The 27,940-nt window shown below is 42.6% G+C and overlaps 1 protein-coding gene across 3 annotated transcripts in view; it reads right to left on the bottom strand.

Annotated features, from left to right (window-relative positions):
• The window catches only part of Rcan2 (regulator of calcineurin 2), a 238,165-nt gene that overhangs the window by 201,132 nt on the left and 9,093 nt on the right, over positions 1-27,940 (bottom strand). For all 3 annotated transcript variants that reach the window (NM_001357742.1, NM_207649.1, NM_001286653.1), the window contains exon 2: positions 1,888-2,114. In NM_001357742.1, coding sequence (NP_001344671.1) covers positions 1,888-2,112 — 225 coding nt within the window. In that variant the 5' untranslated portion in view covers positions 2,113-2,114. The remainder of the gene's footprint in view (positions 1-1,887; positions 2,115-27,940) is intronic.

Genomic DNA, 27,940 nt, shown 5'->3' with positions numbered 1-27,940 from the left:
CAGCACATCCCTTGCTGGAGGGAAGACTGTTAAGACTCAGGAAGTTCTAAAAAGAAGCTCATTAAGACTCAGAGAATTCTAAGAGGAAGCAATCAAGACTCAGGAAATAAACAACTCAGACTTCCCAGGAAATCCCTAAAACTTATTGTTTGCAGAAAGCCACTCCCTTCCCAAGGGTATGTGAGTATGGAGGACTACTGAGGAACTGAGACCCGCTCCTACTTATCAAGCTTCCTTCAGTCATGCAGTGTGCTCCAGGGTTCTGGCTTTCCTGAGCTGTACCCATGCTGATGTAATTTTCAGTGCAGCTGCCTTTGGGTCATTTCGGCCCCTGTAATTTACCTCTTACCCACACTCCTTTAAGTAGGTCTCGTAAACCCAATTAGTTCACCAAGACAGAATTGTTACTTTGATATGTCATCAGTTCCCTGTCCCAGGGGTGAATTTGTTCACATATCTCCAGGACACAATTGCACTTCTAAAAATATCAGTACCTTCCTAGGTACCTATTGTTTCAACTGACTGCTAGTATTTAATCATTAAAGAATAGAAGCTTCCACTAAGCCTCCAAGGAGAGTCCTGTTCACTGTGACACTTGGATAAATGGAAGGCACAAGAAAATGGAGAGCCTTATTTTGTAGTTCGTGGCAAGTAAATGTCAGAGCAAATAACGCACCCTGAATAAATGATAATCTGTTTTATAATCTGCTTTCTAATCCAAGAACAAAATCCCTATTTCTTCATGGCATGTACTACTCTCTTGCTTTAAATAGCCTGTTAGTCATGGGCCTGAAGCTTCTAATCACAGATAATTCATTGCACTTCAAGCTATTTTCAGTCCACAGTTTCAATTGTTCAAGGCCAAAGCAATATTGCTATATGGTGTCTTTAAATGGGTAGAAATTATATTTCCCCATATACAAACTACGCTCATTTCTCCATGGCTCATTAAGAACAATCACCAAAAAAGAAAAAAGGAAAAAAAAATCAATACAACTCAGAAACCAAATTTCCAATTAGTTGTGTTCAGTCAACAATGTCTGGACTTTAGAAATTGAAAGAACCAACCTTTACAAAATGGCAAATCAGAAAGTGTTCAGATCTCATACAAAGCCACATGCTTTAGTTTAGAAAAAAAAATGACAGTTTCCCTTAGAAAACAGCAACGATTACAGCATGGTGCAGTAGTAAATGTTTATGTCAGCATCCACATCTATGCAGGAAGGTTGTACCCACTAGGTATCCCATTTAAAAGATCTGCAATCTGAAATAAACTCTAGAAGGATCCCCAAATGGAATATTTACTGTGATTTCCAGGAACATTTTCACTACCCCAAGTTGGCTTCTTAAAAAGCACAACTAGAAAATGCTTATTCAAACTCAACCTTGCTTCACAGTCATATCAAAGTACCATTGTTGGTGAGCAGTGTAACACAGTATAACAACCACTACCAAGGTACACGTGAGCAGAGAAAACCTTAGATGGCCAGCAAGCTCTCCTCTGACCATCCCAGAATAGTCATCACATTGAAGAAAGAGTGAGGGAAACATTTTGGCAGAATGAGAAGAAAGAAAACTTGTAGGAGTTTTAAACATATGCTTCTTGATGGCTCAAGGAGTGCCTCTTATAGTCCAGATATGAATATCACTTCTTCTGTAAGCTAGACCTACAACCCAGTGATGACTGGGTTCCATTCCATCTCATCCAGAAAGAGGCACATCTCCACCTCAGTGGCTACCTGATACTGGCCAGGCTTTTCCTGATCCTGATAATCAATGCCCAAAGCAGGATAAAGTAAACACATCTAAAAACTTCCAAAAGATCCACATCAAATGAGGAAAGAGACACTCGTCAAATCTCCCCACACTTCAGAATGTGTGTCTTACCTTGCTCTCCTCTTCTTCAAACACAGACTGGTGAACATTGCAGGCAAACAATGAGTTGGGGAGATCACTGAAGTCAGTGAGTGCTTGGAAGGCCTCTTCAGCAAAACACTGAGTGACAGCCCAGTCTCTGTCTATGCAGCAGAGGAAGAAAAGTCCCCCATCTTCAGGGATAGATGCCTGCTGCCCCAAGCTCCTCATTCCAATGAAGTAGGCGTCTCCCCTCATCCCTGAAGAGGCAAAGACAGATGTTTGTGTAGGAGTCAAACAAAATTCTTAAAACTCTTGTTTGTGGATCCCAGTTCTGGGCACCCAAAATTAAATTGATTAGAAGAAGCGTTCATTAAGACCACAAGTACCTGGGGCCCGGCGTGGTGGCGCATGCCTTTAATCCCAGCACTCGGGAGGCAGAGGCAGAGGCAGGTGGATTTCTGAGTTCGAGGCCACCCTGGTCTACAACATGAGTTCCAGGACAGCCAGGGCTATACAGAGAAACCCTGTCTCAAAAACAAAAACAAACAAACAAAGACCACAAGTATCTCCTGAGCTCCAGGTGTTGTTCTAAATGATCTGTATGTAGCATGCACATACATGCTCCCAACAGGCCAGAGGTCAAATTGGATGTCTCCTTTAGTTGCTCTCTAAATTTGTTTTTTGTTTTTTGGTTTTTGTTTTTTTTTGTTTGTTTGTTTGTTTTGTTTTGTTTTGAAACAGGATCTCTTAGTGACTCTGAAGGCTGTTGATTCAGGAAGAATGTCTGGCCAATGAGCATTAGGGCTCCACCTGCCACCCCATTTGTCCCCAAGTGGAGGGCACATCTATATACCTCCACTCTTGCCTTTTTCTGTGAGTGCTAGGACCCCAAACTCCGATGGTTGCACTTGCAAAGCAAGCTCTTTGCTGATTGAGTCATTTCTTGCCCCCATACATGAACTCATTTTTAAACTTCTCACAATGGTCCATGAGATCAGTATCAATATTATCCCCATTCGATCCATTAAGTACTTCTATCAGGCTAATGACAGACTGGAAGGCTAAGACTGAAAATAATAAAGTATAAAACCAGAATTGGTTTCCTATGCCTGGAGGATAAAACTGGTTGATCTCGTTATCCCTTGAATCTTCATTTCGTTAACTCCGACAGAGAACAGCTCAGGCACAACGGCAACATGTGTGCATGTGTGAGCACACAGAGAGAAACATGCACATGCCACTTACATTCCTTCTGCTCCTTTGGATTACATCTGTAAAGAACTGTAAACCAGGCCCATATTTTGAAAATCAGTCCGATCTGAGCCAATGCATAAAATGCAAATGTCCCTCCCAGTAACCCCCATGAAGCTTTCCAGAGAGATCCTCTCAACACTGTTTCCTGACCTCTTACAATCATCTTCACATAGCTAAAAGTACTTCCCACATTAATACTGGCATATGGTTTCATGGACTTGGTCAGTATTCCTACATGTCTGCTTTTTTTCCCTTTGTATCTATTTTTATGACTTTAAACCCCTTCCACTTAATTCCAATGGATAGTGACCTAGAAGGTGGGAACAACGGCTCACAGTCAGCCTCTGGGCAGTTCTAACAGGGCTGCTGAGTTCCTATAGTAAGCCCCCCTTCTCTTTCAAACCAGCAGTGCATTCTTTCAGAGGTACAGAAGAGAAAGTAGCTACCATGGGCTTAGCTGGGCCCTCATGAAGTTTGGTGAGATACGATTTGTGTGCTTTTGCCTCTTTTGAGCCTGACATAACATGGGATGTGGTTGTTTGTGATGTCCATTTCTGTTACAGAAACCCTGGTGGGAGTTTGGTTAAGTGTGATGGTTTATATATGCTCGGCCCAGGGAGTAGCGCTATTAGAAGGTGTGGCCTTGTTGGAGTAGGTGTGTCACTGCGGGTGTGGGCTTTAAGACCCTCATCCTAGCTGCCTGAAAGTCAGTATTCTGCTAAGAGCCTTCAGATGAAGATATAGAACTCTCAGCTCCTCCTGCACCATGCATCTGCCTGGATACTGCCATGTTCCTGCCTTCATGATAATGGACTGAACCTCTGAACCTGTAAGCCAGCCCTGATTAAATATTGTCCTTTATGTAAGAATTGCCTTGGTCATGGTATCTGCTCACAGCAGTAAAACTCTAAGACAGTAAACAACATTTGATGGCAATGCTGCATTGTATATGAAATCTGAGACAGAAGTAAAAAAAAAATAGTAACTTGGGTGGGTTAGATGGCTCAGCGAGTAAAGGCATTTTCTGCTGAGCCAGATGACCTGAGTTTGATCTCTGAGACTCAAATGATGAAGGGGAAAGCCAACCCCACCACAAGTTGTCCTCTAACATCCAGTTCTGTGCTGTGGGACACAGGCAGGCCACCCCCCACCCCCCACACACTTAAAATGAATGAATAAAATGTAATACAATTTTAAAAATTAAGTAACTTGGTAATGAGTCTCATGATAAAATCTCTATATCTGTGACAAACAAAAATATAATACTATTAAGTTTGTATTTTAAAGTTTTCAGATATGCAGTGATAAGCCACACTTTCTGTAGTTAGAGCAAAAAAATGATTATTTTAAATAGAGATATAAAATACTTTTAGGCTTAGAGTATTCTATAATCCAGTTCTATAGTTCTAAATGGAAAAATGAATATTTTTAATTCAAAGAAAAAATATCTAAACATCAATATGAAGAAAATCTCACAGCTTAAGAATTCATATTTGTCATATTGTTATTCCAGATGTTTTTCACATAATATGTGCAGTTGTTATTTTTAATCCCACTAGAGTACTATTTTCATAAAAAATATTTGCTAAGAATATCAAAACAGTACTACTTTTATTAAAGGTGTATAGGAAGACTAAAATCTCGTTAGAATCCAGGAACCTGGAACACAGATCACTGTCAGGCCTTCTTAATCGCAAATTTCAACTGAACTAAACAGGTTTCCAAACCTTGTCAGATGAGTTCTGAGCATCAAAGTACGATTCATAGCTGAACAAATTAACTTCAACAAAGCCAGTGGTAAGCCTTGTTCACAACTCCTTCCCATGTACGGGGACAGCTTGCATTTCCGTCTAAACTGTGCGTGCGAATCTCCGTGAGACTTTATTTTAAGCGCCTTACTTTGAATAAAGACTTCAAGAGACAAGGCCCTTTGGTGAACAACCTCCACTACTTGACTGGAGAAAGACTTCAGAAGTCAGAGCTTTGAACAAAGCTCCGATAATCACCCCGATTTCTCCTTCCATCCCATTAAGTGACTCACTTCATTTGCTGGAGAAGGCAAAGGATGGTTCAGTGACTCCGAGAGCAAACCCCTCCCTCTGCCTCCTTCCCGATTGTTAGGAGTCTCACCTTCTCCTGTTCCCTCTGTCCTTTATTAAAAGATAAACAGCCATGTACATCCCTCAGCTAACCTCTCCCACTTCCTACCCAATGCTCTCTTGCTGGAGAAGGCAGACTGTACATTAAGTTTGACTCCTCTTCTGTTCTTGTCAATTTCCCTCGAGGTCCCGCCCACATGCCAAGGTCCAACCCCCTGCCGAGCCACACTGTTTGCTCCATTTCCTTTGGAGTGGCAGATCAGAGAGGAAAGAGCTTCAGGTCCCGTTCAGTGTGAGCCTAAGTCACGAGTTTACAGCAGGCTTGGTGCCCTAGTTGCACTCTGCAGTTGACCCTGGTACTTCATACAGAAGGTGGGGAAGACCTAGCTCGTCCTCTACACCCAACAGGTGGATCCACCCAAGGACACAATAAAAACTAACACGGAGTTTGTGAGAAAGCCTGATTCGCTTTGACTAAACCTTTCTTTGACTTTCATCTAACCAACTTCTCATCTCCATATTGCTTCACACACCGAAATCTTACGCTGTCCTCCCTGGGAATACGTGCTCCATAACTTGTCTCTCCATTGCGCATGTGCTCATCCCCCTCTGCACACTCCCCCGGGAATCTGCTCGTGTCTTCCAGCTTAGAGCTAGCTGACCAAATCATATAGAAATAGCTGTTCTCTGAATACGAACTTGTCCCTATTCCTTATGGAAAATCTATGCTAGGTCAGCAAGGTGACTTGGTAGGTGGGAGTTCTTGCCATGCAAAGGGTGTGAGTTCAGTCTCCAAAACTCAAGTAAACAGTGACAGAGACAACTGAGGACGCCACAAAGTTGATTTCTGGCATCCACAGGAACAGAGGGGAGGGGGAGGGGTGGGGAGGGGAGGGGACTAAAAGCTGAAAACATTTAGCAACACCCCCTTTCATTGGGCCTGATGACCCTGCTGTGTAAAATTTGGTTACATTCATAGAAAGGAAATGCAATTTCTATGAATGTCTGAATTCTGCCTTGATTAATTGTAATTTTTTTAGCAGAAATACTTTATTTCTAAATATTCAGAAGTTTATAAACAGTGTTTTTGCTTTGTATTTCCTAAATTTAACATAAAAGTATTTTCTAAAGTTAACTTCCCTATCTTTTAGCTTTATCATTCCTTGTACTTCATTATATTTCTATGCATTAGATATTAATGAATAACAACTCTTTCTCCCTGGATTTGTCCCCTCCCACTCTATCACCCATCAGCAGGAAACTGCCTAAGTGAACCTGCTCTTGGGGTGACTGCTCTGATGTGAGAACATGGTCCCGGAATGGAGTCTTGATGCAGAGTTGTCTTTGAGATGTCGTCTTGTGTTCCTCCAGGGTGTAGCAGATAAGAAAGACTCTCCTTCCAATTACTCATCATTGCTTGCCGCTGGAATTCAGTCCCAAGTTAAACATGACTCTCCAGCAAGACATGGGTTTTGTTTTGACTTTTTGTTTGTTTGTTTGTTGGTTGCCACAAGAGGCTTGGCTTTTTGGTCGGGTACAGCTTGAACTCATGAGAACTTTACTCGTGTGATATTTCTTAACACTTGGAGTATAAATTGCCTGCTGCTCTGAAAAGGTTGGATATTGCATAGCAAAAAGAGAAAAAAATTAGGAGAGGCCAGGAACTGAAATGGAAACAAAGGGAGTCATCAAAATTAGTGAATTCACGGTGTACTACTATGGTAGCCTTAGAGTAAGGAAAACAGAGTTTTAAGATGATCACCAACCTTGAGTGAGCATAACTGCACATGACAGAAAATTGTGACAATGCAAAGAACATTCTAGTAATGAAATATTAAGCCTCATAATGCAACAGAACTGCTCTGTTGTTGTTTTTCTTATTATAATTTCTATTTTTAAATTGGAATTAAAACTATCAGGCAACCGTTGTCTACACAACATCACCTAACAAAGTGTACAAGTGTGTTGTTGTGATTTTGAAGTGTGAGTTGGCCATCCCATGGGGCCTTTTGTTCAGACGCTCAGCTGTCCACTGCCTCTAACATTGGTACTGCATCTTGGGACTTCTCCAGGCATCTCCTGCAGCCCACCCTTTGCTGGGACTAGAGCCTCCTTACTCAGTGTCTGGGCCCAGACTAGTATTTCCTAAGAGTGGAGCTTAAAGACACACAGACAAGACAGTGCCGATGCCTATCAAAGCCTTCAACGTGGTGCTTGCCTGTGTTCTATAACAATGAGTCCCTTTCAGGAAAGAAAAGAACAAAGAATACAGTAATCAACTTAAAAGTCTCTAGTAATGCACCCATGCAAATATTTACACTAGAAACAAAAGTAATTCTTTCGTTTATTGTTTGATTTGCCAGATGCTATTTTATAAACGTAAAGTGACATAAACTACTCAAAGAATCCATGTAGTGAAAAATAAAGATATCAGAATTATACTAAGAAGGGAATAAATGTAGTTCATAATCCTGTCCAAGAAAATTTTGGCTAAAAGTTTCTCTCTCTCTCTCTCTCTCTCTCTCTCTCTCTCTCTCTCTCTCTCTCTTCTCTCTCTCTCTGTGTCTGTCTGTGTGTCTGTCTGTCTGCCTGCCTGTCTGTCTCTGTATCTCTGTCTTTCTGTGTGAGAGAGACAGACAGACAGACAGACAGACAGACAGGAGAGGGGGTATTCATGTGTGGAGATGCTACAATACCTTTGTGTATGTGTACATATGTACAAACAATATAGGGGACCGTGCACACATGTATTCATGAAGGTCAGAGGTCAGCCTCAGATGCGTTCCTCTGGTGCTGCTGACCTGAGACAGGCTTGCTCTCTCTATCTCTCTGAATCTTGTCTCTACTCCTTGTCTCTCAGACTGAGAGTGCATGCTGCTGCGGTTTTTGATATACGTGCTAAGGATGCAGCTGAGAGCATCTCACACTTCTGTGGCAAGCACTTTATGCATTGAGCTATTTTGCACTCCACTCATGTGTATGTGTAAAAATTTTTTCTAAAAATTAGGACCATGTTCTTGGACTACAGGACTATACTAACAGAGCTAGCCAAATAACTTCTCTGGTTTTGTTTTTCTTGTTTTTTGTTTTCCCTCGGAGACAGGGTTTCACGTCTTAGCTCAGGTCAACCCCAAATTCACTGTATAGCCTTGGATGTACTTGAGCTTTTAATCCTCCTGCCTCGCCGCCAAAGCACTAGGATTATAGGTGTGTACCTTCATACTAGAAGAATGACATTAATTTTAATAGCCACATAGCCTCAGTGTTTAGGTCTGTCATAATTTATTTAGCTATTCTTCTGTTGTTTGACATTTGGGAGGCATGCATTTCCACCAGTGGATCTGGAAGAGAGACACCACTATTAAAACAGCAAGCCTCCCATGGGAGAAGCGAAGAAGCTCAAAATTTCCTCAGAAGCAGAAAACACACATTTTCAAGAATCAGTTAAAAGCAAAACAAAACAAAACTTAAAAATTAAAACAATAACAACAACAGGAAATCCCTAAGGGATTTTTTTTTTTTTTTTGCTACAAGCTGAGCTGAGGTTTCCCTGTCAGCAAATATACAGAAACACGACACTTTGGTTATCTTACAAGGCATCCAGGTGACAGTGTCTTGAAGGTCCACAAATAATAAAATGATGGATACTTATTAATATTCTGAGGCTTATCACCGGCAAGGCAGTGACAGGGAAAAGGCGGTTTTTCATGTACAGCTCTTAAATATATGAACATGTTCTGCAGTCCAGCAACTGCCCCTGCAGGTTGCCTGAATCAATCATCCTAACGAGAAAGAAGAACCACACTCTGAATATTTGATGTGAGTCCTGTTAGATCTTGGCAAGGAGAGATGTTGAGAAGAAAGAAAAATTTAAATAAAAAAAAAATAAGCCGGCCTCCCACTTCAGCAATAACACCGAAATGAAGTTTAGTTAAATATTACAAAGTGAGGGGCCATGAGTGTATCACGGTTGAACTGGACTCACAGTCATGCAGGGGAGAAAAAGCTGGAAGACAGAAGACTCATCTCCATTTAATCATGCAGGATTTAAAAAAAAAGCCTTATTGCATTCATTGATTAAACTCGAAAAGATCCAAGATGACAACAGTATGCTCTCTTGCTCTAAATATTAGCCACCAACAAAGAAACCTGCTGAATAGGGAAGTTGAAGGTAGCAGCCACCGAATACAAGCAGGTCGTATGCATGCTCAAATAAATCCTCTCTCCCTTTACTATCTGCACGCAGAACCATCACTCAAACCCCTCTGCATTCATTCCTAGTAGAGCTTCCTGTGCTGCAATGAAATCCAGGGGGAAATTAAGAACATCCGGTTCTATTGGATGTTGTTGTGGTCATGGACTTACTCCTTTGCAGGAGATTCAAATTTCTAAATCACTGAATCCTGAAAGTTTGACTCCTCTAATTGTGGGTCATCTGTCCCATGAGAATGGTGTGTGTGCACACAGCCCCACTAGACTTCCGTTCTGTGCAGCCCTGTACTAGGTGTAGAAGGGTGGAATTAATTGGAAGTCTTCAGGAAGAGTTGAGGAACCACCAAAGGAAAAACCGAAATTGTAAATATTCACATAGAGGGTTAAACTAGCTTAAACATCAATCAGAATCACTTAGCCAATAGTAACAGATGCAACCTATTTTTTAAAAGGCTGATACTAGACTGGAGGGCTAGAAGAATGGCTCTGTGGTTAAGGGCATGCACCGTTCTTACAGGGGATGTGAGCTCAGTTCCAGGCCCTGGTTTTGGACAACTAACTACCATCTTTAATTCCAGCTCCAAAGGATCCAGTGGAGATCTCCTGGTGTCCATGGGCAACTGAACTCATATCCACAAACCCACATACATTCGTACAACTAAAACTAAGTCATGTTTTTAAAAAGCTAATATCTCCTCAGAGAGGGGATGGTGCATCTCATCTGAGACCTCTTCGTATGGAAATAATGTCATGGCCAAGAGTAGATATTAAAACAATTGGGAAGTAGCAAATTGAGAGGACTAAAGTCAAGTTAGCCAAAAGATAGGAAGGAACATGGGAAATGAGTTGGGCTGTGATTCTAACTGCCTTCAAATTCTAAAAGCAGCAACAGAATGTGGGATACAGTACCAAGAGTGTAAAACACAAGGCAGAAAAAAATTTCAGTGAACACAAGGACTAAGGCTCTTTGGACAATTGTGGTTAAAGCAGGGGAACCTATTAGGTCTTGGTCTTAGCAATGTTTAGTAAGCCAGCCCCGTTAGCAGGTACACTATAGCTAAAAGATGTCAAGGGAGGACTGCAGAGAACGTTACTCTGCACTTAGTGTAAAGGTGTTACCCTTTTGCCTTGTAATTTTCTTTTTCCATGATAGGAAGAAAATGTATGAGTATATATATATATATGAGAGGGGAGAGAGAGAGAGAGAGAGAGAGAGAGAGAAACATATAGCATTTAACAAAAGCTTTTAGCTGGGTTTAAATCTTGCATTTGATCTGGGTGTGACAGCTGACACCTGTAATCCTGGCACTTGAGAGGCTGAGGTAGAAGGACTGCCAGGATTTTGAGTCTAACTTTGGCTACAGAGCAAGTTCCAGGTTAGCCCGAGTAGTAGGAGACCCTGTCTCTAAGCCAAGACAAATAAAACAAGAATAAAACAAAAAGGCTGTCCTCCTAGCACAGCAGGCAACTTCTCACAAAACAAAATTGAAAACCAGGGACAGGACGCCCTTGGGACAGGAATGGCGGAACTCTGCAGCACATGGAGATAAGGCAGGAGGAGTTCAAAGTTATTCCAAACTAGGAGCTGAGGCTGAGGCCAGTTCCCAGCTAGAAAGAATTAAAGCAACTCTGTCTCAAGAGCAAAACAAAATGGAACAGCAGCAAACAAACAAAATTTTAACTTGTAATACAACCTGTCCAGATTTCTGTCCTATTCAAACTAAAAAAGGAAGAATTTTTAGTACGAAAGGAATAATCTACAAAAGTAGAGAAATGATCAAGGAAGACAAAAGCAACCCAAGCCGTGTTTTACGTTTTAAAACTTCTTTTACCTTTCCATGCATGCCTGTGGTGGAGTCTGATGATTTTCATCCCATTAAGCTGTCTTCTCAACCCCCAACTACTTTCATATTTCATACTTCATATTTCATATTTGTGGTTTTTGGTTGGTTTTTTGCTTTTATTTATTTATTTGTTTGTTTGTTTATTATGATCCATTGAATTTAACTAGGGAGGACTGTTTACAGGAATGTGGGTGGGGGCAATTTACTGGAGCATAGTCAACAATATTAAGTCTAAATTTATTTTTTTTATTTGATAAAAATGTAGAAGAACAGTAATATAAAGCCTCTTGCAGTAGATACGAAAAACCATGCCTCAGTTCCTTGATGGGGTTAATAAGGAACAGATAGAAGTGATTGATAAATAACCAACTCCAACTTCAAGTTCAATTTTGATTTAAAAACAAATAACTGAGTTACAGGCAACCTGTTAGTTTACAGAAACCAAAAGATGGCAACTTCCGCTTGAATATTAATGAAAAATAAGGAATGTAATGTTGCTTTAATGAACAGTAAAAAAAGAAACTCTGATAGCTACTTCTAAGTTGATAAGGTTAAGTAAATCCATTTAAGATTTTTTTTTTTAAAGACTAGAAGCCAATACAAATTTTGGTTGTGCATTAAAAGAATCTCCTCAGCTCTCGAGTCAAATTTAAATTACATTTAAATTCTCTAACAATATGTGGGAAGTCAGTTCACTGCATGAACATCCATATATACATACTAATGAATTTATAGTTAGCCTTCACTTTCAGACCAGCCTTCTAAGTGGGATCCTTCTAATTGTCCTTTAGGTACTTTAATGTCTAGATATTCTGGGGGGAAAGGACAAGACTTTTTGTTCATTTTTCCCGTCTTGTGGATAGATTGAAGTATAATATTAGTAACCACAAGCTGTACTGGAATTCTGAGACACAAAGGGGAGACGCAATGTTCCTAAGCATCGCTCTCTAGAAACCCATTAGAACTCCTTCTGAAATATAATGGAATCTGTTTAATTCAGTTGCAGAATTTTCACACCTGCAGAGCCTTGTGAACCTCATGCTATTCTTGATACCAGCTGGGATCAGTCCTGAAAAAGTCAGGCGCCTGAGTTTTAGCTCATAGTTTTCAAAGGCATTTATCATCTATGTCTCCTGTCCGGATGCCTGCTGGGGCCGCCGTTCTTCCTTACAGCTCAAACTGGAACATAATTTAATCAATTCTCCAATAGCACAGCATCTTAGGAATATTTATGAAACACATAAACCAAGCAAGTTGTCTCTATTTGTGGGCCTGCAAAAGGCAGTCTGTGTTCTGGTCAAACGACTCCAGAGACCCAGTAGAAAACTATACAAGGGAAAAAATAGTGAGCCACATTCCCAGACACAGGTGCCTGACACCACCAGTCCTCAACTCCATAATCCTGTGATTATCAGTCACGCAGACAATGTCCCAAGCTCCTGGTATTCTGGCTAGACTCCACCCCACAGTTAACCTGGCAATAGCCAGGTATGCTCCTCCCCACAGTTACACTGCAACAGCAAGGCAGTTCAGCCCACTATAAAAGGGGCTGCTTGACACCTCTTCTCTCTCAAGCTCTTACCTACCTTACTCTCATCTCTCCCTCTCCTTCTCCCCCTCCCTCCACATGGCCATGGCCAGCCTCTCCTCTCCTCTCCTCTCCTCTCCTCTCCTCTCCTCTCCTCTCCTCTCCTCTCCTTCTCTCTCTCTCCCTCCCTCCCTCCCTCCCTCCCTCCCTCCCTTTCTACAGTAAAGCTCTAAAACTGTGGACCCACTCATCAAGACCCACTGTGCTAGAACAATGGAATAGGCCTTCCCCTAAAGAGCCCTGTCTAATCTCCCTCAGGAAGGCCTCTCAGCATTTCAGCTGCAAGGTCAGACCAAAGAGACTTGCCCATGTGGGAACCACCCAGTGCCTTCTCCCGCTGCCCCCTTCTCCCTTCGGCCCAGGGACTGACCGGGCTGCCTCTGGGGCCCTTATGTTGTTCTCAGCTCTTCCAAGACAGACTGCGGAATCTGGCATGTCCGAGACTGAGAACCTGTTGTCTCTGGCTCCCATAAGGCCCAGAGGCCCCAGACTGCTCCCTCTCTACCCCTGCAGACTGGGATTCCGCGGCTTCCCACAGCCAGATGCCTACCCAGGCTGCATGGATAGAGCGCATCAGTCCTCCAAGTCTGCCTGCCCAGAGCCCCGGAGCCCTGGCAGGATGCAGGTCATCTCTCCTACCCCCTTGATTTCCCCACGGGAGGTACCCCACATCTATTATCTCCCTGGGTGCTGGATGCTAAAGCAGTGATAGGCTTTATCTCCTTGTTGGCAATAGTGTCTTCATACATGGTCTCCCAGGAGAGTGACAAATCTCTATGATCTTCTCCATGGACATAATGAGAAGGGAAAGAGGAGGCCACACCTACTCAGGACCTGATGGAATAAGCACAGAGGGGATTTGGACCCCATTTCCACAAGCCTACCTGAATACCCTCATCAAGAAATTGTGTTTCGAGTAAGATCACTTCAATAGAGTTAGATGGGAAACTCCATCTTTTAGGAGGCAAACTGCCAGTTTTAAATGGTGTTTTTATTTATCCTTTGTGAATGTCATACATGAACAGAGTATATTTCTATCATATCCACTCTCTTCTACTCCCCTCTTACTCCTCTGTGGTCTCCTTCACATCTCTCTTACAACTTCATGTCCTCTTTTCCTCATACTTTTAAATTTTAAATTATAATTGTGTAATTATAATTGTATGGTTTTCCCAGTTCCTTTGCCTCCTTTCCAATCTCCCATGTACTTATGTCCTTTCTCTTTCTTAAATTTATGGCCCAAGACCTTGTTACCTTGTTCTCTTTATTTGTTGTAATATATATATATATATATATATATAGCGAGAGAGAGAGAGAGAGAGAGAGAAGAGAGATAGATATAGATTATAATATAGAGAGATGTAGACATATACATATATATCACAAAATATCAATATACATTTATCTCTAAATATATAAATACAAATTTCTTTATCTGTATAGTGTATGCATATGTGTAATAATATCCCAAGCATAGTCATCCATATTCCTTTAAAATTTTGTTACTATTTTTTAATGATTATTCAGACCAATCTGATAAATATCTCAGGTTCATGTTATTTCGATTATTATACTATACTCATTACATTATTTCCTATATCGCTATTTAATAATGTAAAGTATACATAGTAATTACTTTACGTATAAAGTATTTTTCCCATTTTTATATTTTGGAATTATAATTACATCCTTTCCTCCTCCCTCCTCCCTACAAACCCTTCCATATACCTTTCCTCCCTCTCTTCCAAATTCATTGTCTCTTTTTAAAATTAATCATCGTTACATGTACAAAGGTATGCATATATACATATACGTTCCTAAACCTAACCTGCTTCGTCTGTGTAATGTTATCTGCAAGCGTGTTTTCAGGGCCGGCCATTTGGTTTTGGATAACCAATTGATGTTCTCTTCTCTAGGGGAAGACTATTCCTCCCGCTCTCCGCAGTCCTCAGGGCAGTGATTCTCAACCTATGGCTTGCGACCCCTTCCTTCATAACAGTAGCAAAATGACAGTTATGAAGTAGCAACAAGAATGATTTTATGACTGGAGGTCATGAGGAACTTTATTAAAGGGTTTCAGCATTAGGAAGGTTGGGAACCACTGCCTTAGAGGAAATTTATTTTTAATGAAGCCTGAAAGGATGAGGATATGTTTTTCTTCCTCGTTATCGTTGTTTTGAGTGTTTTGACACAAGGTGTTTATGTTTCCCGGGCTGGCTTTAAATGTTTCATCCTCCTGCTTCAGCATCCCAAGCGCCAGTGTTATTACTATGACTACACCTCACCAGTTGACGTCCTTGAAGCCAGATGAGACTAACCAACCTATAATGGACCATAGAACTATCAAACCAAAGCAAGGAATATGGCTGCACTTGCCCCAGTAGAATAGACATACAGGCCAAGGAAAACATAATGACATGTTATAAGTAGATACTTTCAAAATAACTTACAGAGGGACTCTCCATCAAAGCACCAAAGTGCGTAGAGGGGAATGTAAGAGATAAGGCAAATCCAGGGCTGTTATTAGCCCGAGAGCTGAAGAGGTGGAGATCTGGATATCTGAGGGAAATTCTGGTCTCTTGGGATTACTCCTGTCTTCTGCTCAAGGCTCCAGTCAGCTCTTGGTAGCAACACAGTGAGGGCACCAGGGGAGTCAGCCCTACCGCAATCTCTTGCTTTCCTAACCCACCAACTCCTCCCACCCACCAAACCTCTCTGAAAGCCAGAGGGCAAGGATATGGGGTAGAGCAGGCAGCTGGGTAGGTTAATTGTACAGAGAAGGCAGGAGATGCCAAACACAGTCTTTATTAATGTGTGAGAATCTTAAAATTCCATAGATTAATTTCTGGTAGAACTTTAAAAATCTTAAAGCTGTCACTTATAAATGAGCAGTTCCAAAGAGGGACTGCATAATATAGTTGAAGATTTGCCATTTCTGGCCACATTTTTTTTTCCGCAAGAAGTCCAGGGAGGTGGGAATGGTGAGTGGCTCTAGGGTGATGAACGAGCCCATGCTGCTGCGGGAGACACTCGGAGACAGATAGGGATCCTATGATCCTGGGAGTAAACTTAGAGCCTGAAGCCTTGGGACACGGCAAGTAATTATGTGCGGGACAACTTATCACAGAAGGAAGACTCTTCAAAAGTGAGCAGCAGAGCCTGCAATGGTTGCCATGGTAACAGAAGTAAAATTGATCCTGGCAGCTTTCATCCTCTACCTTACCTTAGGGAGGGAGAGAAATGGAAAGAAAAATTGGGGGGAGGGTAGGACAAAGAGGCTTTGAAGAAAACAGAGCCTAGGTCCTTTAGTCAAAATAATTATAATTAGGGCTGCAAAGATGGCTCAATGTTTAAGAGTTTGGGTCTGTCTGATTTCAACCACTTAAATTTCCACGTCCCATAGCCTGTCCATCAGGAAATGCATAAAGGGTTATAGCTGGCACTAGAATCTATGGCTGGATCCTCCTGCTGTGGTTTTATTTTGCAATTTTAGGCAAATCACTGAGCCTCAGTTTCCACCTCTAAATGAGGACTATTGAGAGATTCAAATGAGATAAGCCTGGTCAAGAATTTAACCCAAAGCCCGGCAGACCCTCATCATTCTTTCAATCATCAGTGTTAGGTTACAGTCAAGGTGACAAAATGCCTGATACAGAACAACTTTTAAAAAAAGAAATGTTTATTGCTGATAACAGTTTCAGCCCTCACACTGGGCATCCCTCTGGGCCTGTAGAAAGGTCAAATATCAAGAAACAAAACTGCATATCTCATGGCCCCCGGGCAGCAGAGCAGGAGGATATTACTCTAGGGATATCTAACAGGCCCCACCTTCTAACAACAGCACAGGCTAGTGACTAAGTTGTCAACATATAGTCGCCGGGAACATTTAAGATCCAATGCTAACAACTTGTATGTGTGTGTTTATCCAATAGCTGCTAATATCTTTGACTACTTACATCCTCTGATAACTGTTCAAGATTAAGAACTAGGTCTTAAATTCTATGTTTTGCTTGCCTATCTTAAGACTTCCTTATTTATTTCATGTACGTGAGTACACTGGCAGAAGCTTCGCGGAGTACCAGCCATGACAGAAGAAAGGAGTACACCAGAAGAAGAGGGCATCAGATCCCATTAAAGGATTGTTGTGAGCCACCATGTGGGTGCTGGGAATTGAACTCAGGGCCTCTGGAAGAGCAGTCAGAGCACCTAACTGCTGAGCCATCTCTCCAGCCCCTTGCTGCCTATCTTAAACCAGAATGCACCCTGAGGTTGGTAGCTTTCTAACAGGGTTCTCTGCTTCCTTAACCACTCTCTTATCTCACAGTGCCAGCTTTCCAAAATAGAGAAAAGTACAGTCAAAGCTTAATAAGAGGCTCCAGGGCACCTTGCCCACCATGGGTACTGCCAACCAGCAGAGCATCTTCTCTCTGGCAGGGCTATCTGGATCCTCCTGTCTGCCCATGTGTTGTTATTTACAACTCTTGGCAAAGGGAATCCTTGTGTTGACTTTTTTTTACATCTTATCCCATATGTCGAACACTCTCCCTTCTCCCTGTCATGGCTGGCACCCTGCATAGCTTCTGATCTGACAGCAATGGCAACATGAATGCGATGCTCCACTTCATTCTTAGAGGGTAAAATCAAGGGTACTTCCCACTAGGCAAGCATTAGCTGTCTTACTTCAATGCTCACTTCTTCCTCTTATAAGTTAGGAAGCTCTTTCTGAAATCGTTGGACGTTTCGAGAATGTGTTGAGGCACTTGCAGAAATGGTTACGCTCTTACAAACATACATTGAAATGTGTTTCATTTCATTTTCCCCTTAGTTTTATGTGTATGAGCATTTTGCCTGCATATGCATTTCTTGTGCACTGTGTGCATGTAGTGGCCATAGAGACCAGAAGAGGGTATTGGACCGACCCCCTAGAACTGGAATTACACATGGTTGTGAACTGTCATATGGGTCCTGGAATTGGAGTCAGTCCTCTGAAAGAGCAGCCACTTCTCTTAACCACTGAACCACCTCTCTGGCTTCTAAAATGGGTTTCTTGTTTGCCTATTAACAGCTTTCTAGAATCCCCACAGTTTCTTCTTCAGGACCCAGGTGAGTATCTGAACACCCACTATTTAACCAAAGCTGACGCTAAGCAAACCACGTTCCTCCTTGATTAAGGATTGAGCTGTGTTGTGATGAGTCATGATGATGGGTGGTGCTAAAGCATGTCTCCCATGTGCTGTGTACTGTTGCTAAAGATACTGTTGCTGTCTGACTCTCCATCCATCCTGGTGCATACACAGGACCATTGCTACATAAAAACATTCATAAGAAACAGCTCCAGTTGTTCAAGGTGTCAGAGACATGCCAGCAGCATTGGAACTAGAATGAAGATACCAGCATTTTTATCACTTTTCCATGAAACCAATTCAAAACCACCAGTAAAAGACCAATGGCTATTTTAGACACGTTGGTATTCATGAAGTGAAAGAAGTAACTCATAAGGTTATAGAAAACAATCTAGTAAAGGTGAGTAAAATTATAAACCATGCTACCAACACCATTGACTGTATCTAGAAACTACACCACTTCATGAATGAATGCTTGTTAACTGGCAAGAAGCTCAGCCATGGAAGACATGGTGGTAGTCCACAAATATGATGCCATTTCTCACTGACTGAACTCCATAGGTGGGGCATCATCTGGGTATCATGGTAAAATAAGAAACATTGACTTCAGTCTTGTTCAGCATTCTTAGCTCTCAGGGCCAGAAACACTGGGAATTTTTTTTCAATGTGAACAAAACAATTTCTTTCTTTAAGGTCTTGGTCTTTCAAAGGAGTTTCTTTATTTAAAGACTTGGTCTTCCATGCCGAGTTCTTGTAACAGTGTGGACTGGCCAAAAAAGATGCAAATATTTTCTAGTATTCACAAGCCCTTTTTAGGTCTTTGGTAGTAAAAAGATTATTAGAAAACTCCTAATAATCACAGAATGAGAACTGGTTGCCGGTCAACCAGCCTGTGATGGGGTGAGGTAGATCTTTAGCCCCAACCCTTAGCCTCTAGGGAAGGGAAAGAGACTGAGGGTCAAGCTGATCTGCAATGGCTGATGACATAGTAACCTACATATGAATGACAAATCCTCAGAGAGGATGATAAAGTCCAGAAAGGGAGGGAGGGAGGGAGGGAGGGAGAGAAAGTGTGGTGTGTGTGTGTGAGAGAGAGGGGGGGGAGGAGGAGAGGGACAGAGAGAGAGAGAGAAAGAGCCAGATAAGTATTATTACAAACACAAATGACACTTGCTGAACAGATATGCCATACATATCAGTTGGCTGCCAGTCTAGCTTCACTGAAAGACTATATCTCAAGAACTAAGGCAGAAAGTGCTAGAACGGGACACTTACACTTGGCCTCCACAAGTGTGCAAAGGGGCACATAGCCACACCCATGCTCACACACCACCTACCTACCTACCTACATATATACCTATATACTCACCGACATAAACACACACACACATGTAAGTGTGTTTCTGCATATATGTCACTTTTTCTTTGATTTATATTCAATGAATATAATATCCTTTATTTTCATAAAAACTGTAGGAACGTGGTACTGCAAGTCTCCCTAGGTATTCCTTGTCATTTCATAATTAGTTTCCTGAAGCTTTCACAGGACAGGGAGACTACTTCAGGGTAGATAAGTTGTAGATCTTCAGGCTGGCTGGAGTTTCCCAGGAGAGGCTGGCCCTCCATCTGCTGCCCACGGCTTCTTATTTATGTCATTAAAGGTTTCTGTCAGTTCTGCCCCCGCTCTATATGTTCTAGTCTTTTCAACTCATTGCTATGATGAACACTGTTTAATTCTTATTTTGAAGATGTATTGATTTTAATTGTGTTCTTGTGAATGTATACTGGGTGAGTGCAGTGCCCATGGAAGCCAGAAGAGGGCGTTGGATCCCCTGGAGCTGGAGTTCTTGGCAATTGGGAGCCTCCTGGTTTGGGCATTGGGTACTAACCGTGGGTTCTCTGTAGAAGCAATATGTTCTTTTTCTTAGAGGCCGAGACATCTTCCCAGCCCCTTCATGTGTGTTTTTAAATCGAGAGCTACCTTTTGGCAAGAGCTATGGGAGCTCTTACCTCTGTTGTCTATAACGCTAGAGGTATTCTGCAGTGCATCCTGAGCCAGAAAGAGCTGGACACACAAGCTTATCAAACGTCTTGATATGCTCATGATAGTCTTTTCACAGTGGGATCTGGTCACTCTTGTCTTTAAGTTATTTTTAATCTATGACCCTTTGCAAGGATGCCTCTCTTTCTAAGGATGACAGGACGGATGGATCCTTCTACCCAAGACTTCACCAGATAAGTGCAGAAAATATGGCTTATCTGATAGGACTCCACAACCTTCCCCTGTTTTACAGCTTGGTACTGTTCTGAGTGTGCCCCCCCCCAACTGTATCCACCATCCCTTTCTGCTATATTGTATTCACCTCCCAACACTTTATCCATGCCCCCAACACTGTATCCATTCCTCTCATGCAACATTCCTTTCTTGAAACCCACCTCACTCTCCAACTCTACCACTATCACCCCCACCCCTTCCCCTCCCCTCCATCCCCCCAACTACCCCCATCCCCCACCCATCCCACCCTTGCACTCCATCCCCCCACCCTTCAACCACCCCCTTCCCCCATCCACCCCAGCCCCCACCCACCCCATTCTTTCACTCCATCCCTCCACCCCATCTACCCCCACCCCCATCCCCTCCTCACCCCTACAATGCTGAGAATCCTCACGCTTGCACTGAGCATGCCCAGTTTATACCCGGATGCTAGGCTCATTCTCAGGTCCCCAGACTTACACAGCAAGTGCTTGCTTTTACTCATTGAGTAAAAATTCATTTCTCTGATTCCCTCAGCTTTGCTTTTAGCCCACCTGCTCTTTGACAACGACTCATGCACATGAGTCCTATGCCATGCCCAAGTACTTTAAAATTAGCCTTTCATCTCCTTCACTAGCACCCACTGTCTCCTGCTCAGTGTTCTGAGGGCTAAGACCTAAGCAATACCGGAGAGCTGAAAACTGACTGCCAGGTACCGGCTCTGTCTGGCTTTCTAAGACACATTAAGAGTGGCTTGCCTTCCTCAGAAGAGCGACTAACTCTTCGGAGGCCGGCTCTGAGACCTTTGCAATCGGAAGTCTTTTACATTCCAATACAGCCAGTACTTTTCCCTGCTCACATGGGGCTTTGCATGGCTTCCTAGCCCACATTCACAGGGCTTTACAGCGGGAATGAGAAAATGATTCTTTGCCACCCGTGGCATGCCCGTGTGTGGATTATCCGAATGTGATAAGGAATGGTACAGAGTCTAAAGCATTGGCTCTCAACCAGTGGGCCCCAAACAATATTTTCATAGCGATTGCAGAGTAGATATCCTACATATCAGATACTTATATTACGATCCCTAACAGCAGCAAAATTACAGTTATGAAGTAGCAATGAAAGAATTTTGTGGTTGGGGTCACCACAACATGAGGAACTGAATTGAAAGGTCACTGCACTAGACAGGTTGAGAAGCACTGGCCTTAAGGCACCCGTTTGGACGGAGCAATGAGAGTTGTGTTGGAGAACTGCTGCAATGAGGTGCCCACCTAGGGCCAGACCTTAAGCTTCCCTTGGATGTAGAAAAACATCCATACCTTATACCCTTCTTGAGGTGGGTGGGCTAGATCCTGGTGGGCGGGGCCAGACCTTGGTGGGTGGGTCAGACTGTGGTGGGTGGGGCCAGGCCCTGGTGGTTAGGGCTAGACCCTAGTAGGTGGGACCAGACCTTGGTATGTGGACCAGACCCTGGTGGGTGGTATCAGAGCTTGGTGGGTGGGCTTGACCCTGGTGGGTGGGTCAGACCTTGGTGGGTGGGCCAGACCTTGTGGGTGGGTCAGACCTTGGTGGGTGGGCCAGACCTTGGTGGGTGGGTCAGACCCTGGTGGGTGGGTCAGATCTTGTGGGTGGGTCAGACCTTGTGGGTGGGTCAGACCCTGGTGGGTGGGTCAGACCGTGGTGGGTGCCGAGCATTTTATTTCTTTTGAAGGGATTGCGCAGGTGTGTATGCTGAGTAATTCATTATGCTCAAATTTGAACAATTAACATATTAACTTTTAGGGGAAATCTGTGCTGTTTCCATTTTCAATTTTAGTCTAATGGTTTTATTATAGTAATATTTAAATATGTGCCGACATAAAACCAAGGTCATATAATTTCTCTGAGGTCACCAAATCCAACTAAGTGTTCTAGCCAAATGCAGGTGGCATAATAAAAACAATTCCACTCAAATCCCTGACATTTAATACTCAGATGATTAATGGCACTTTTCAATCTATCACCTTCTACCCTCAGTCTGCTTGGGTACTGAAAAGTGCAACTCAGAGGGTCCAGGACTTGGATACTTCTTGAATCCCGTGGACTCTCCACACAAGCCCACACCTCTTCTCTAACAATATATCAAGTCACACAGCCTTTTAATAAAAAGACTAGCGTCTATTCTTGCCAGTCTACACCTGCTAAAAATAGCAACAGGGTCAACCAAACATCTAAATCCTGTGACTATATTTTCTGTAGGAAGTGTATCAGGCACCCCAGAGCATGCTGGTCCTAGCTTAAAATTAGCATAAAACAACAAGTTAGGCACTGAAACCCACTGGACAGGAGTTCTACTCCAAACTCCATGAATAACTGCATGTCCCACTGGGCTGTGGAGACAAAGACACCACTGTTGAGTTCTAGATTCACCTCCGGAGAAACCAAACTGAGTTGTTCAAAACTCCCTGAAGTTTGGTGTCCTCATCTAAACAATCTTAGAACAGAAACAGAAGGTTTCTCCTGGAGACCTGCGTGCAAGATGCGTGGGAAGTCCTGGGTCCAGCAGGGCCTGATACTTAGCAGCTGCTCTGTAAATACACACAGACAACTTTTCCTGGTCAGTTGTTTTCATCCAAGCTCCATCAAACAGGACAGGCTCTCAATGCCTGCCAGGACAGGGACATTTTTAAAGCCATCGAATTAGAGACATAGGATCCCTTGGTTCATCTGCTTTGAAATTCTGTCACTGCTGTTAATCTTACATGGGGTTTTGTTTTGGACCATCATGGAGGTATAAGGTACATTCTAGAAAGAACGGGTTTATTGATACAAACAAGGAAAACAGGCAAACTTGAATTGTACAGTTTTAAAAAATGTGTGTGTGTGTGTGCGTGTGCATGTGCGTGTGTGTGCACATGTGTGTTCAGGTGCCCTCAGAGGTCAAAGGTGTTGATTGCCCTGGAGCTGGAGTTACCGGCAGTTATGAGTCATCCTGTGTGGTTCTGGAAACCCAACTCAGGTCTTCTGCTAGAACAGAAAGTGAACTTAACTGCTCATCCATCTCCTTAGCCTCAACTTATTTTTATACTTAACAATTATGCGAAGAGAACAAAGACATCTGAACGTGTTGACAGCCTTGGCTCTGTGCTTCTGAGTTATTTAAAACGAGTGTGATAGTCAGTTCATCTCCCCATTAGCCCAGGAAAGCCCCGCAAGCGCTTTCTGACATGTGCTACAGCCGTCGCAAGGATGAATGAGCAGGTAGTTTCTATAGCTATAGGTACTTAGTGCCCAGGGGCAGGTACAGGCAAATGTACAAGAAGCCAGGCATCTCCAGGACTCGACTTTAACTGTAGACAGTGATTCAGTCCTGTTGTTTTTCACATCCCAGTGACTAGCTCGATATGTGGCACCCAGTAGTAGGAGTAAACAAATGAACACATGTGATGTGACTAGATCAGGTGTACATGTACTAGAGTGTGTATGTACCACAGTAAGTACAGCATTAATAAATAAAGAATGATGGCTCCTTTGAGGATTCAGGGATGGAGGGACTAGAAGAGATGAAACTGATGGGAGAATATGGTCCTAAGGATAGAGATGGAGGGCTGTCCAGATGAAATCTCTCACAGCCACAGAATGATTCTCATCAGTAAAATGACCCCATTCCGATTGTCATTAGGCCTGACACTTCCATATAACACTCCCTATCAGCAAGTTTCATACAGTTGCTTCTTTGTTATTTACTACAAGAACTTCCGATTTATTTATAGACAGTTTGGTGGTTTGTTAGTTGTTACAATAGGAAGTTGAAGACGTAATATCTGGTCTCTATAACAGTTACGTCTCAATGATTTCTATTGTTCTCCTGGGGTTCGTTATTAAGTAGCCATAAAAAGTCAATTTGCAATTAGGGAAAGGATTGTACATATTTGGCAGCATTCATTTTACTGTGATTGACAAAAGACATCGCTGATAGGAACCTTACCGTGCAGGAAGAGGAACCTCATGATACGATTAGCACATCGCTTTTAAATATCTTAGCAGTATGAGAGTGAAGAGGAAAAAATCTGCCTGCTTGGATTATGCAGAGCCCTGGGTTCCACCCGCAGCACTCATTAAAGACCCCATGAAAGTATGAACGAAGGACAGAGAGATAGCTCAGTAAGGAAAGACCTCAGCGTATAGCCATAAGGACCCGAGTTCAGAGAACCTTAGCATCCAATCAAAGCCAGGAAGACTGGTGTGTCCTGCAACCTCAGAGCTGGGTTAGCCCACCTGGCTAGCAGAATTGGTGAGCTCTGGTTGTGATGTTTGAATATGCTTGCCCCCCCCACCCCCACCCCCGGGGCACTACTAGGAGGTGTGGCCTTGTTGGAGGCAGTATGTCATTGTGGGAGTGGGCTTTGAGAGCCTCCTCCCCTTCTAGCTGCCTGAGACAGTCTTCTGGTTCCTTTCAGAAGATTTAGAACTCTCAGCTCTGTCTCCAGCACCATCCCTGCCTGGACCCTGCCATGCTCCCTACCTAGATGATAACTGACTAAACCTCTGAACCTGTAAGCTAGACCCAATTAAATGTTGTCCTTTATAAGAGTTGCCTTGGTCATGGTGTCTCTTCACAGCAGCAAAACCCTAAGACTTAGTGAGAGACTGTCTCAAGAGAGAAATTGGCAAGCATCTCAACTTGTTCCCCACAACAATCTCTGTCCTCCACACCCACAACACCAATGCCCACAAACACACGAATGTACAAGAACTATAATTGTATAGGTACTTTGAGAAATTATTAAAGGGAATTAACTGATTTTAAAGGGGAGGGGTTAATACATTTTAAAAAGATATCTGGCTAAAAGCAGCCAAGAACACCACAAAGAAAACTAAAGAATCAACTAACCGGGTCCCATAATGGCTCACAAGGACCAAACTGTCAAGGAGAAAACGAGCAAGAGACAGACCTAGGCTCTCGGCACAGATACAGTTGTGCAGCTTGGTCTTTCTGTGTGACTCCTAACAGCAGGAGCAGAGGCTGTCTCTGACCCCCCACCCCCCCCCCCCCCCGCCGCCCGTCTTTGGATCCCTTTCCCTTAACCAAAGTTGCTTTGCCTGGACACAACTGGAGAAGATGCCCTAGTACCTCTGCAACTTGATTTGCCAAGGTGAGTTGATATCCATGGGAGACCTCTGCTTTTTAGAGGAGAAAGGGAGGACAGGAGGATGTGGGGGGAGTGAGAGAGGAGGATTGGAAGGAGAGGACCCAGGGGAAGCTGCAATTGGGATGTAAAGTAAATTTATTAATTAATAAAAATAAGCATGAAGAAAAATATCTGGCTAAAAAAAAATCTATTACCTCAAAGATGATCTCTTATCACATAGATAATAAACTCAGGCTAGATAGAAATGCATATACTGGCCCCAAATAACCATTGCATTCCTCCTCCTCCTCCTCCTCCCCCTCCCCCATCCTCCCCCCCCTCCTCCTCCTCTTTGTAAAAGGAAAGGAAAAAAAACCATTCTTTTAGTGTTTAAACATTAGAGATCCTGGAATGAGTATGTGAGAATAAGGAAGAAGGAGGTGAAGTCACTGAGAAAAGGCAGAACTTGGCCAGAATGTGAGACCTCAGCTCTGAGATGTAGAAAAGGGATTCACAGTCAGTGGGGCATGAAGTGAGGGGGTTCCCATGTGATTAGTGTGGAAGTGCATCCCAGGTCTCCAGATATCCAGTAAACGTTTCTAACCTGTGTTCCGCTTTAGATTTTCTTTCATCTAAGATATACCCGTATAAATTATACTGTCATAAAAAATATCCACAGTTCTTCATGAAAACATATTAATTATCTCCTATTCTGTTTGCATAACATAACCTCATAGGCTCATACTTTATCTTGGCTTGTAAGACGATGCCAAGGCTGGCAGTCGAAAAACTGAAGTAGTTGAGCTAAAATAAGGGGTTCAGTGAATGGTGATAAGAATTCAGTAAACATGGGATGAGTTTGGTTTTTAATCACTTAAGATAAAGTGATATTAACACAAACTTTGAGGAAATGTAGAGTCATATTTAGAAGGTGGAATCTTAAGCATTTTAAGGAATAAAACCGGGGTACCGTGAGAAATGAATCACTGAAAAAGTTACAAGTTCAAAGCTCCTGTGGTCATTCCATCAATCATATACACTCTTCCCTCTCTAATCATTGGGTTTCCTTGGGACTCCTTATTGTTAATAAACAGAAGTGTGGAGGGATGGGGAGAGACACACGCAAAAACCTGGGCTCCCTCCAGGACCACTGTGGGCTGATCTGTGTCCTATGCAAGTCATTCATTCACTAGTACAAAATGGAGCCCTACCCAAAGCCATTCTAAATTTAATGTCACAGATTTCCCGGCTAATCTTCTCAGCAGTTATTTACAAAACAGGAGATGTATGGGTATGACTCAGGCAGGTCAAGGTCATATGACTCTTACAGAACCAATGATTGCTGCCCAGGTTATCACTCGGCCTCATTTCCTCCTGGGGCTGATGTGTACACAGGGCATCTGGAAACACCTTGCTAACATTCCAGAAGACCTTGGGTCTCCCCATGCCACTGCAAACAAATTGAGAAAGGAATTGCATCTCCTCACCCACGATAATCTCACAATGATGCAAGGAAACCAACATCCAAGGGAGCCAGCCAAGAATTTCCACAACCTCTTCCTGTGCCGTGATACTGGGAGGTGAGAAGGAGAGTCTGAGAATTCTGACCAAGCAAGCATTTCCACCCAACGCTCCCCCTGAATGTCACCTTGTCAGATGCTGGAGTTTACTGTGAAACAACAGCTGTGTGTGGCACAGAAATCACCAGGAGACAAATGAATCGGTAAAGAAAGGGCCTCAAATGAACACGCCTAGGGCATTCTAGTTGTTGAGGACTCCCCTGACCACATCTCATCTTGTATGTTTACAGATGTTTGTATGTCATACAAGATAAACTGAGCATCACAGATGCCCACAGGGGGAGCAACTAAACATATCCATGCATTACTGCTTTGGTTTCACTCATAAGAACTAAGAGATTTTGCTCTGGCAAATAAACCTTTGTTTCAGCTACCTACTAGTTGATGGGAATTTATCACACTCTATCCTGAAGTTCACATAAAGATACTTGGAATCAAATGAAATTTTGTTCTTGAGAAATTATCAAAACTCCAAAGACAAGTATAAACTGTGGGGGCGGGGGACGGAGTCAGTAGAGGCGAACAATTAAGAACAAGTCTGATGGTATATATGTTCGAGCATGCCAAAAAATTGTATGCTTACCTAAAGGAAATTAATTTTTAAAAGGTTGAAATTAGACACTGACATTTCCTGGCAATACATACTTACTGGGCTCTTAGCTTTAGTAGTTACATAGGTCAAATAAAAATCATATTAGGTATGTCTTCAGATAATTTTATGGGAGAAAATAATTCAAAGTCACTGTTTACCTTGGTAATTGTCCAATTTAATCAAAATAGATAGGATGGCAACTGCATGGATGCAGGGACTCTCTTTTTGGAAACGCAAACCTGAGTAGCTATCAAATTAAAAATTTTAAATAGAGAACATCTGAGTATTATTTTTAAAAGAGCCTATCTACTTATCCTACATATTTATTCAAAATTGTATATTCTACACAGGCCAATGAGATGGCTCACTGGGTAAAAGTGCTTGCCACCAAGACTGAAGACCTGCATTCAGTCCTCAGAACACACA

This window comes from Mus musculus, chromosome 17 (genome assembly GCF_000001635.26).
Source record: "Mus musculus strain C57BL/6J chromosome 17, GRCm38.p6 C57BL/6J".
NCBI classification, from domain to species: domain Eukaryota; kingdom Metazoa; phylum Chordata; class Mammalia; order Rodentia; family Muridae; genus Mus; species Mus musculus.
This window is presented reverse-complemented; position numbering and strand designations above follow the sequence as displayed.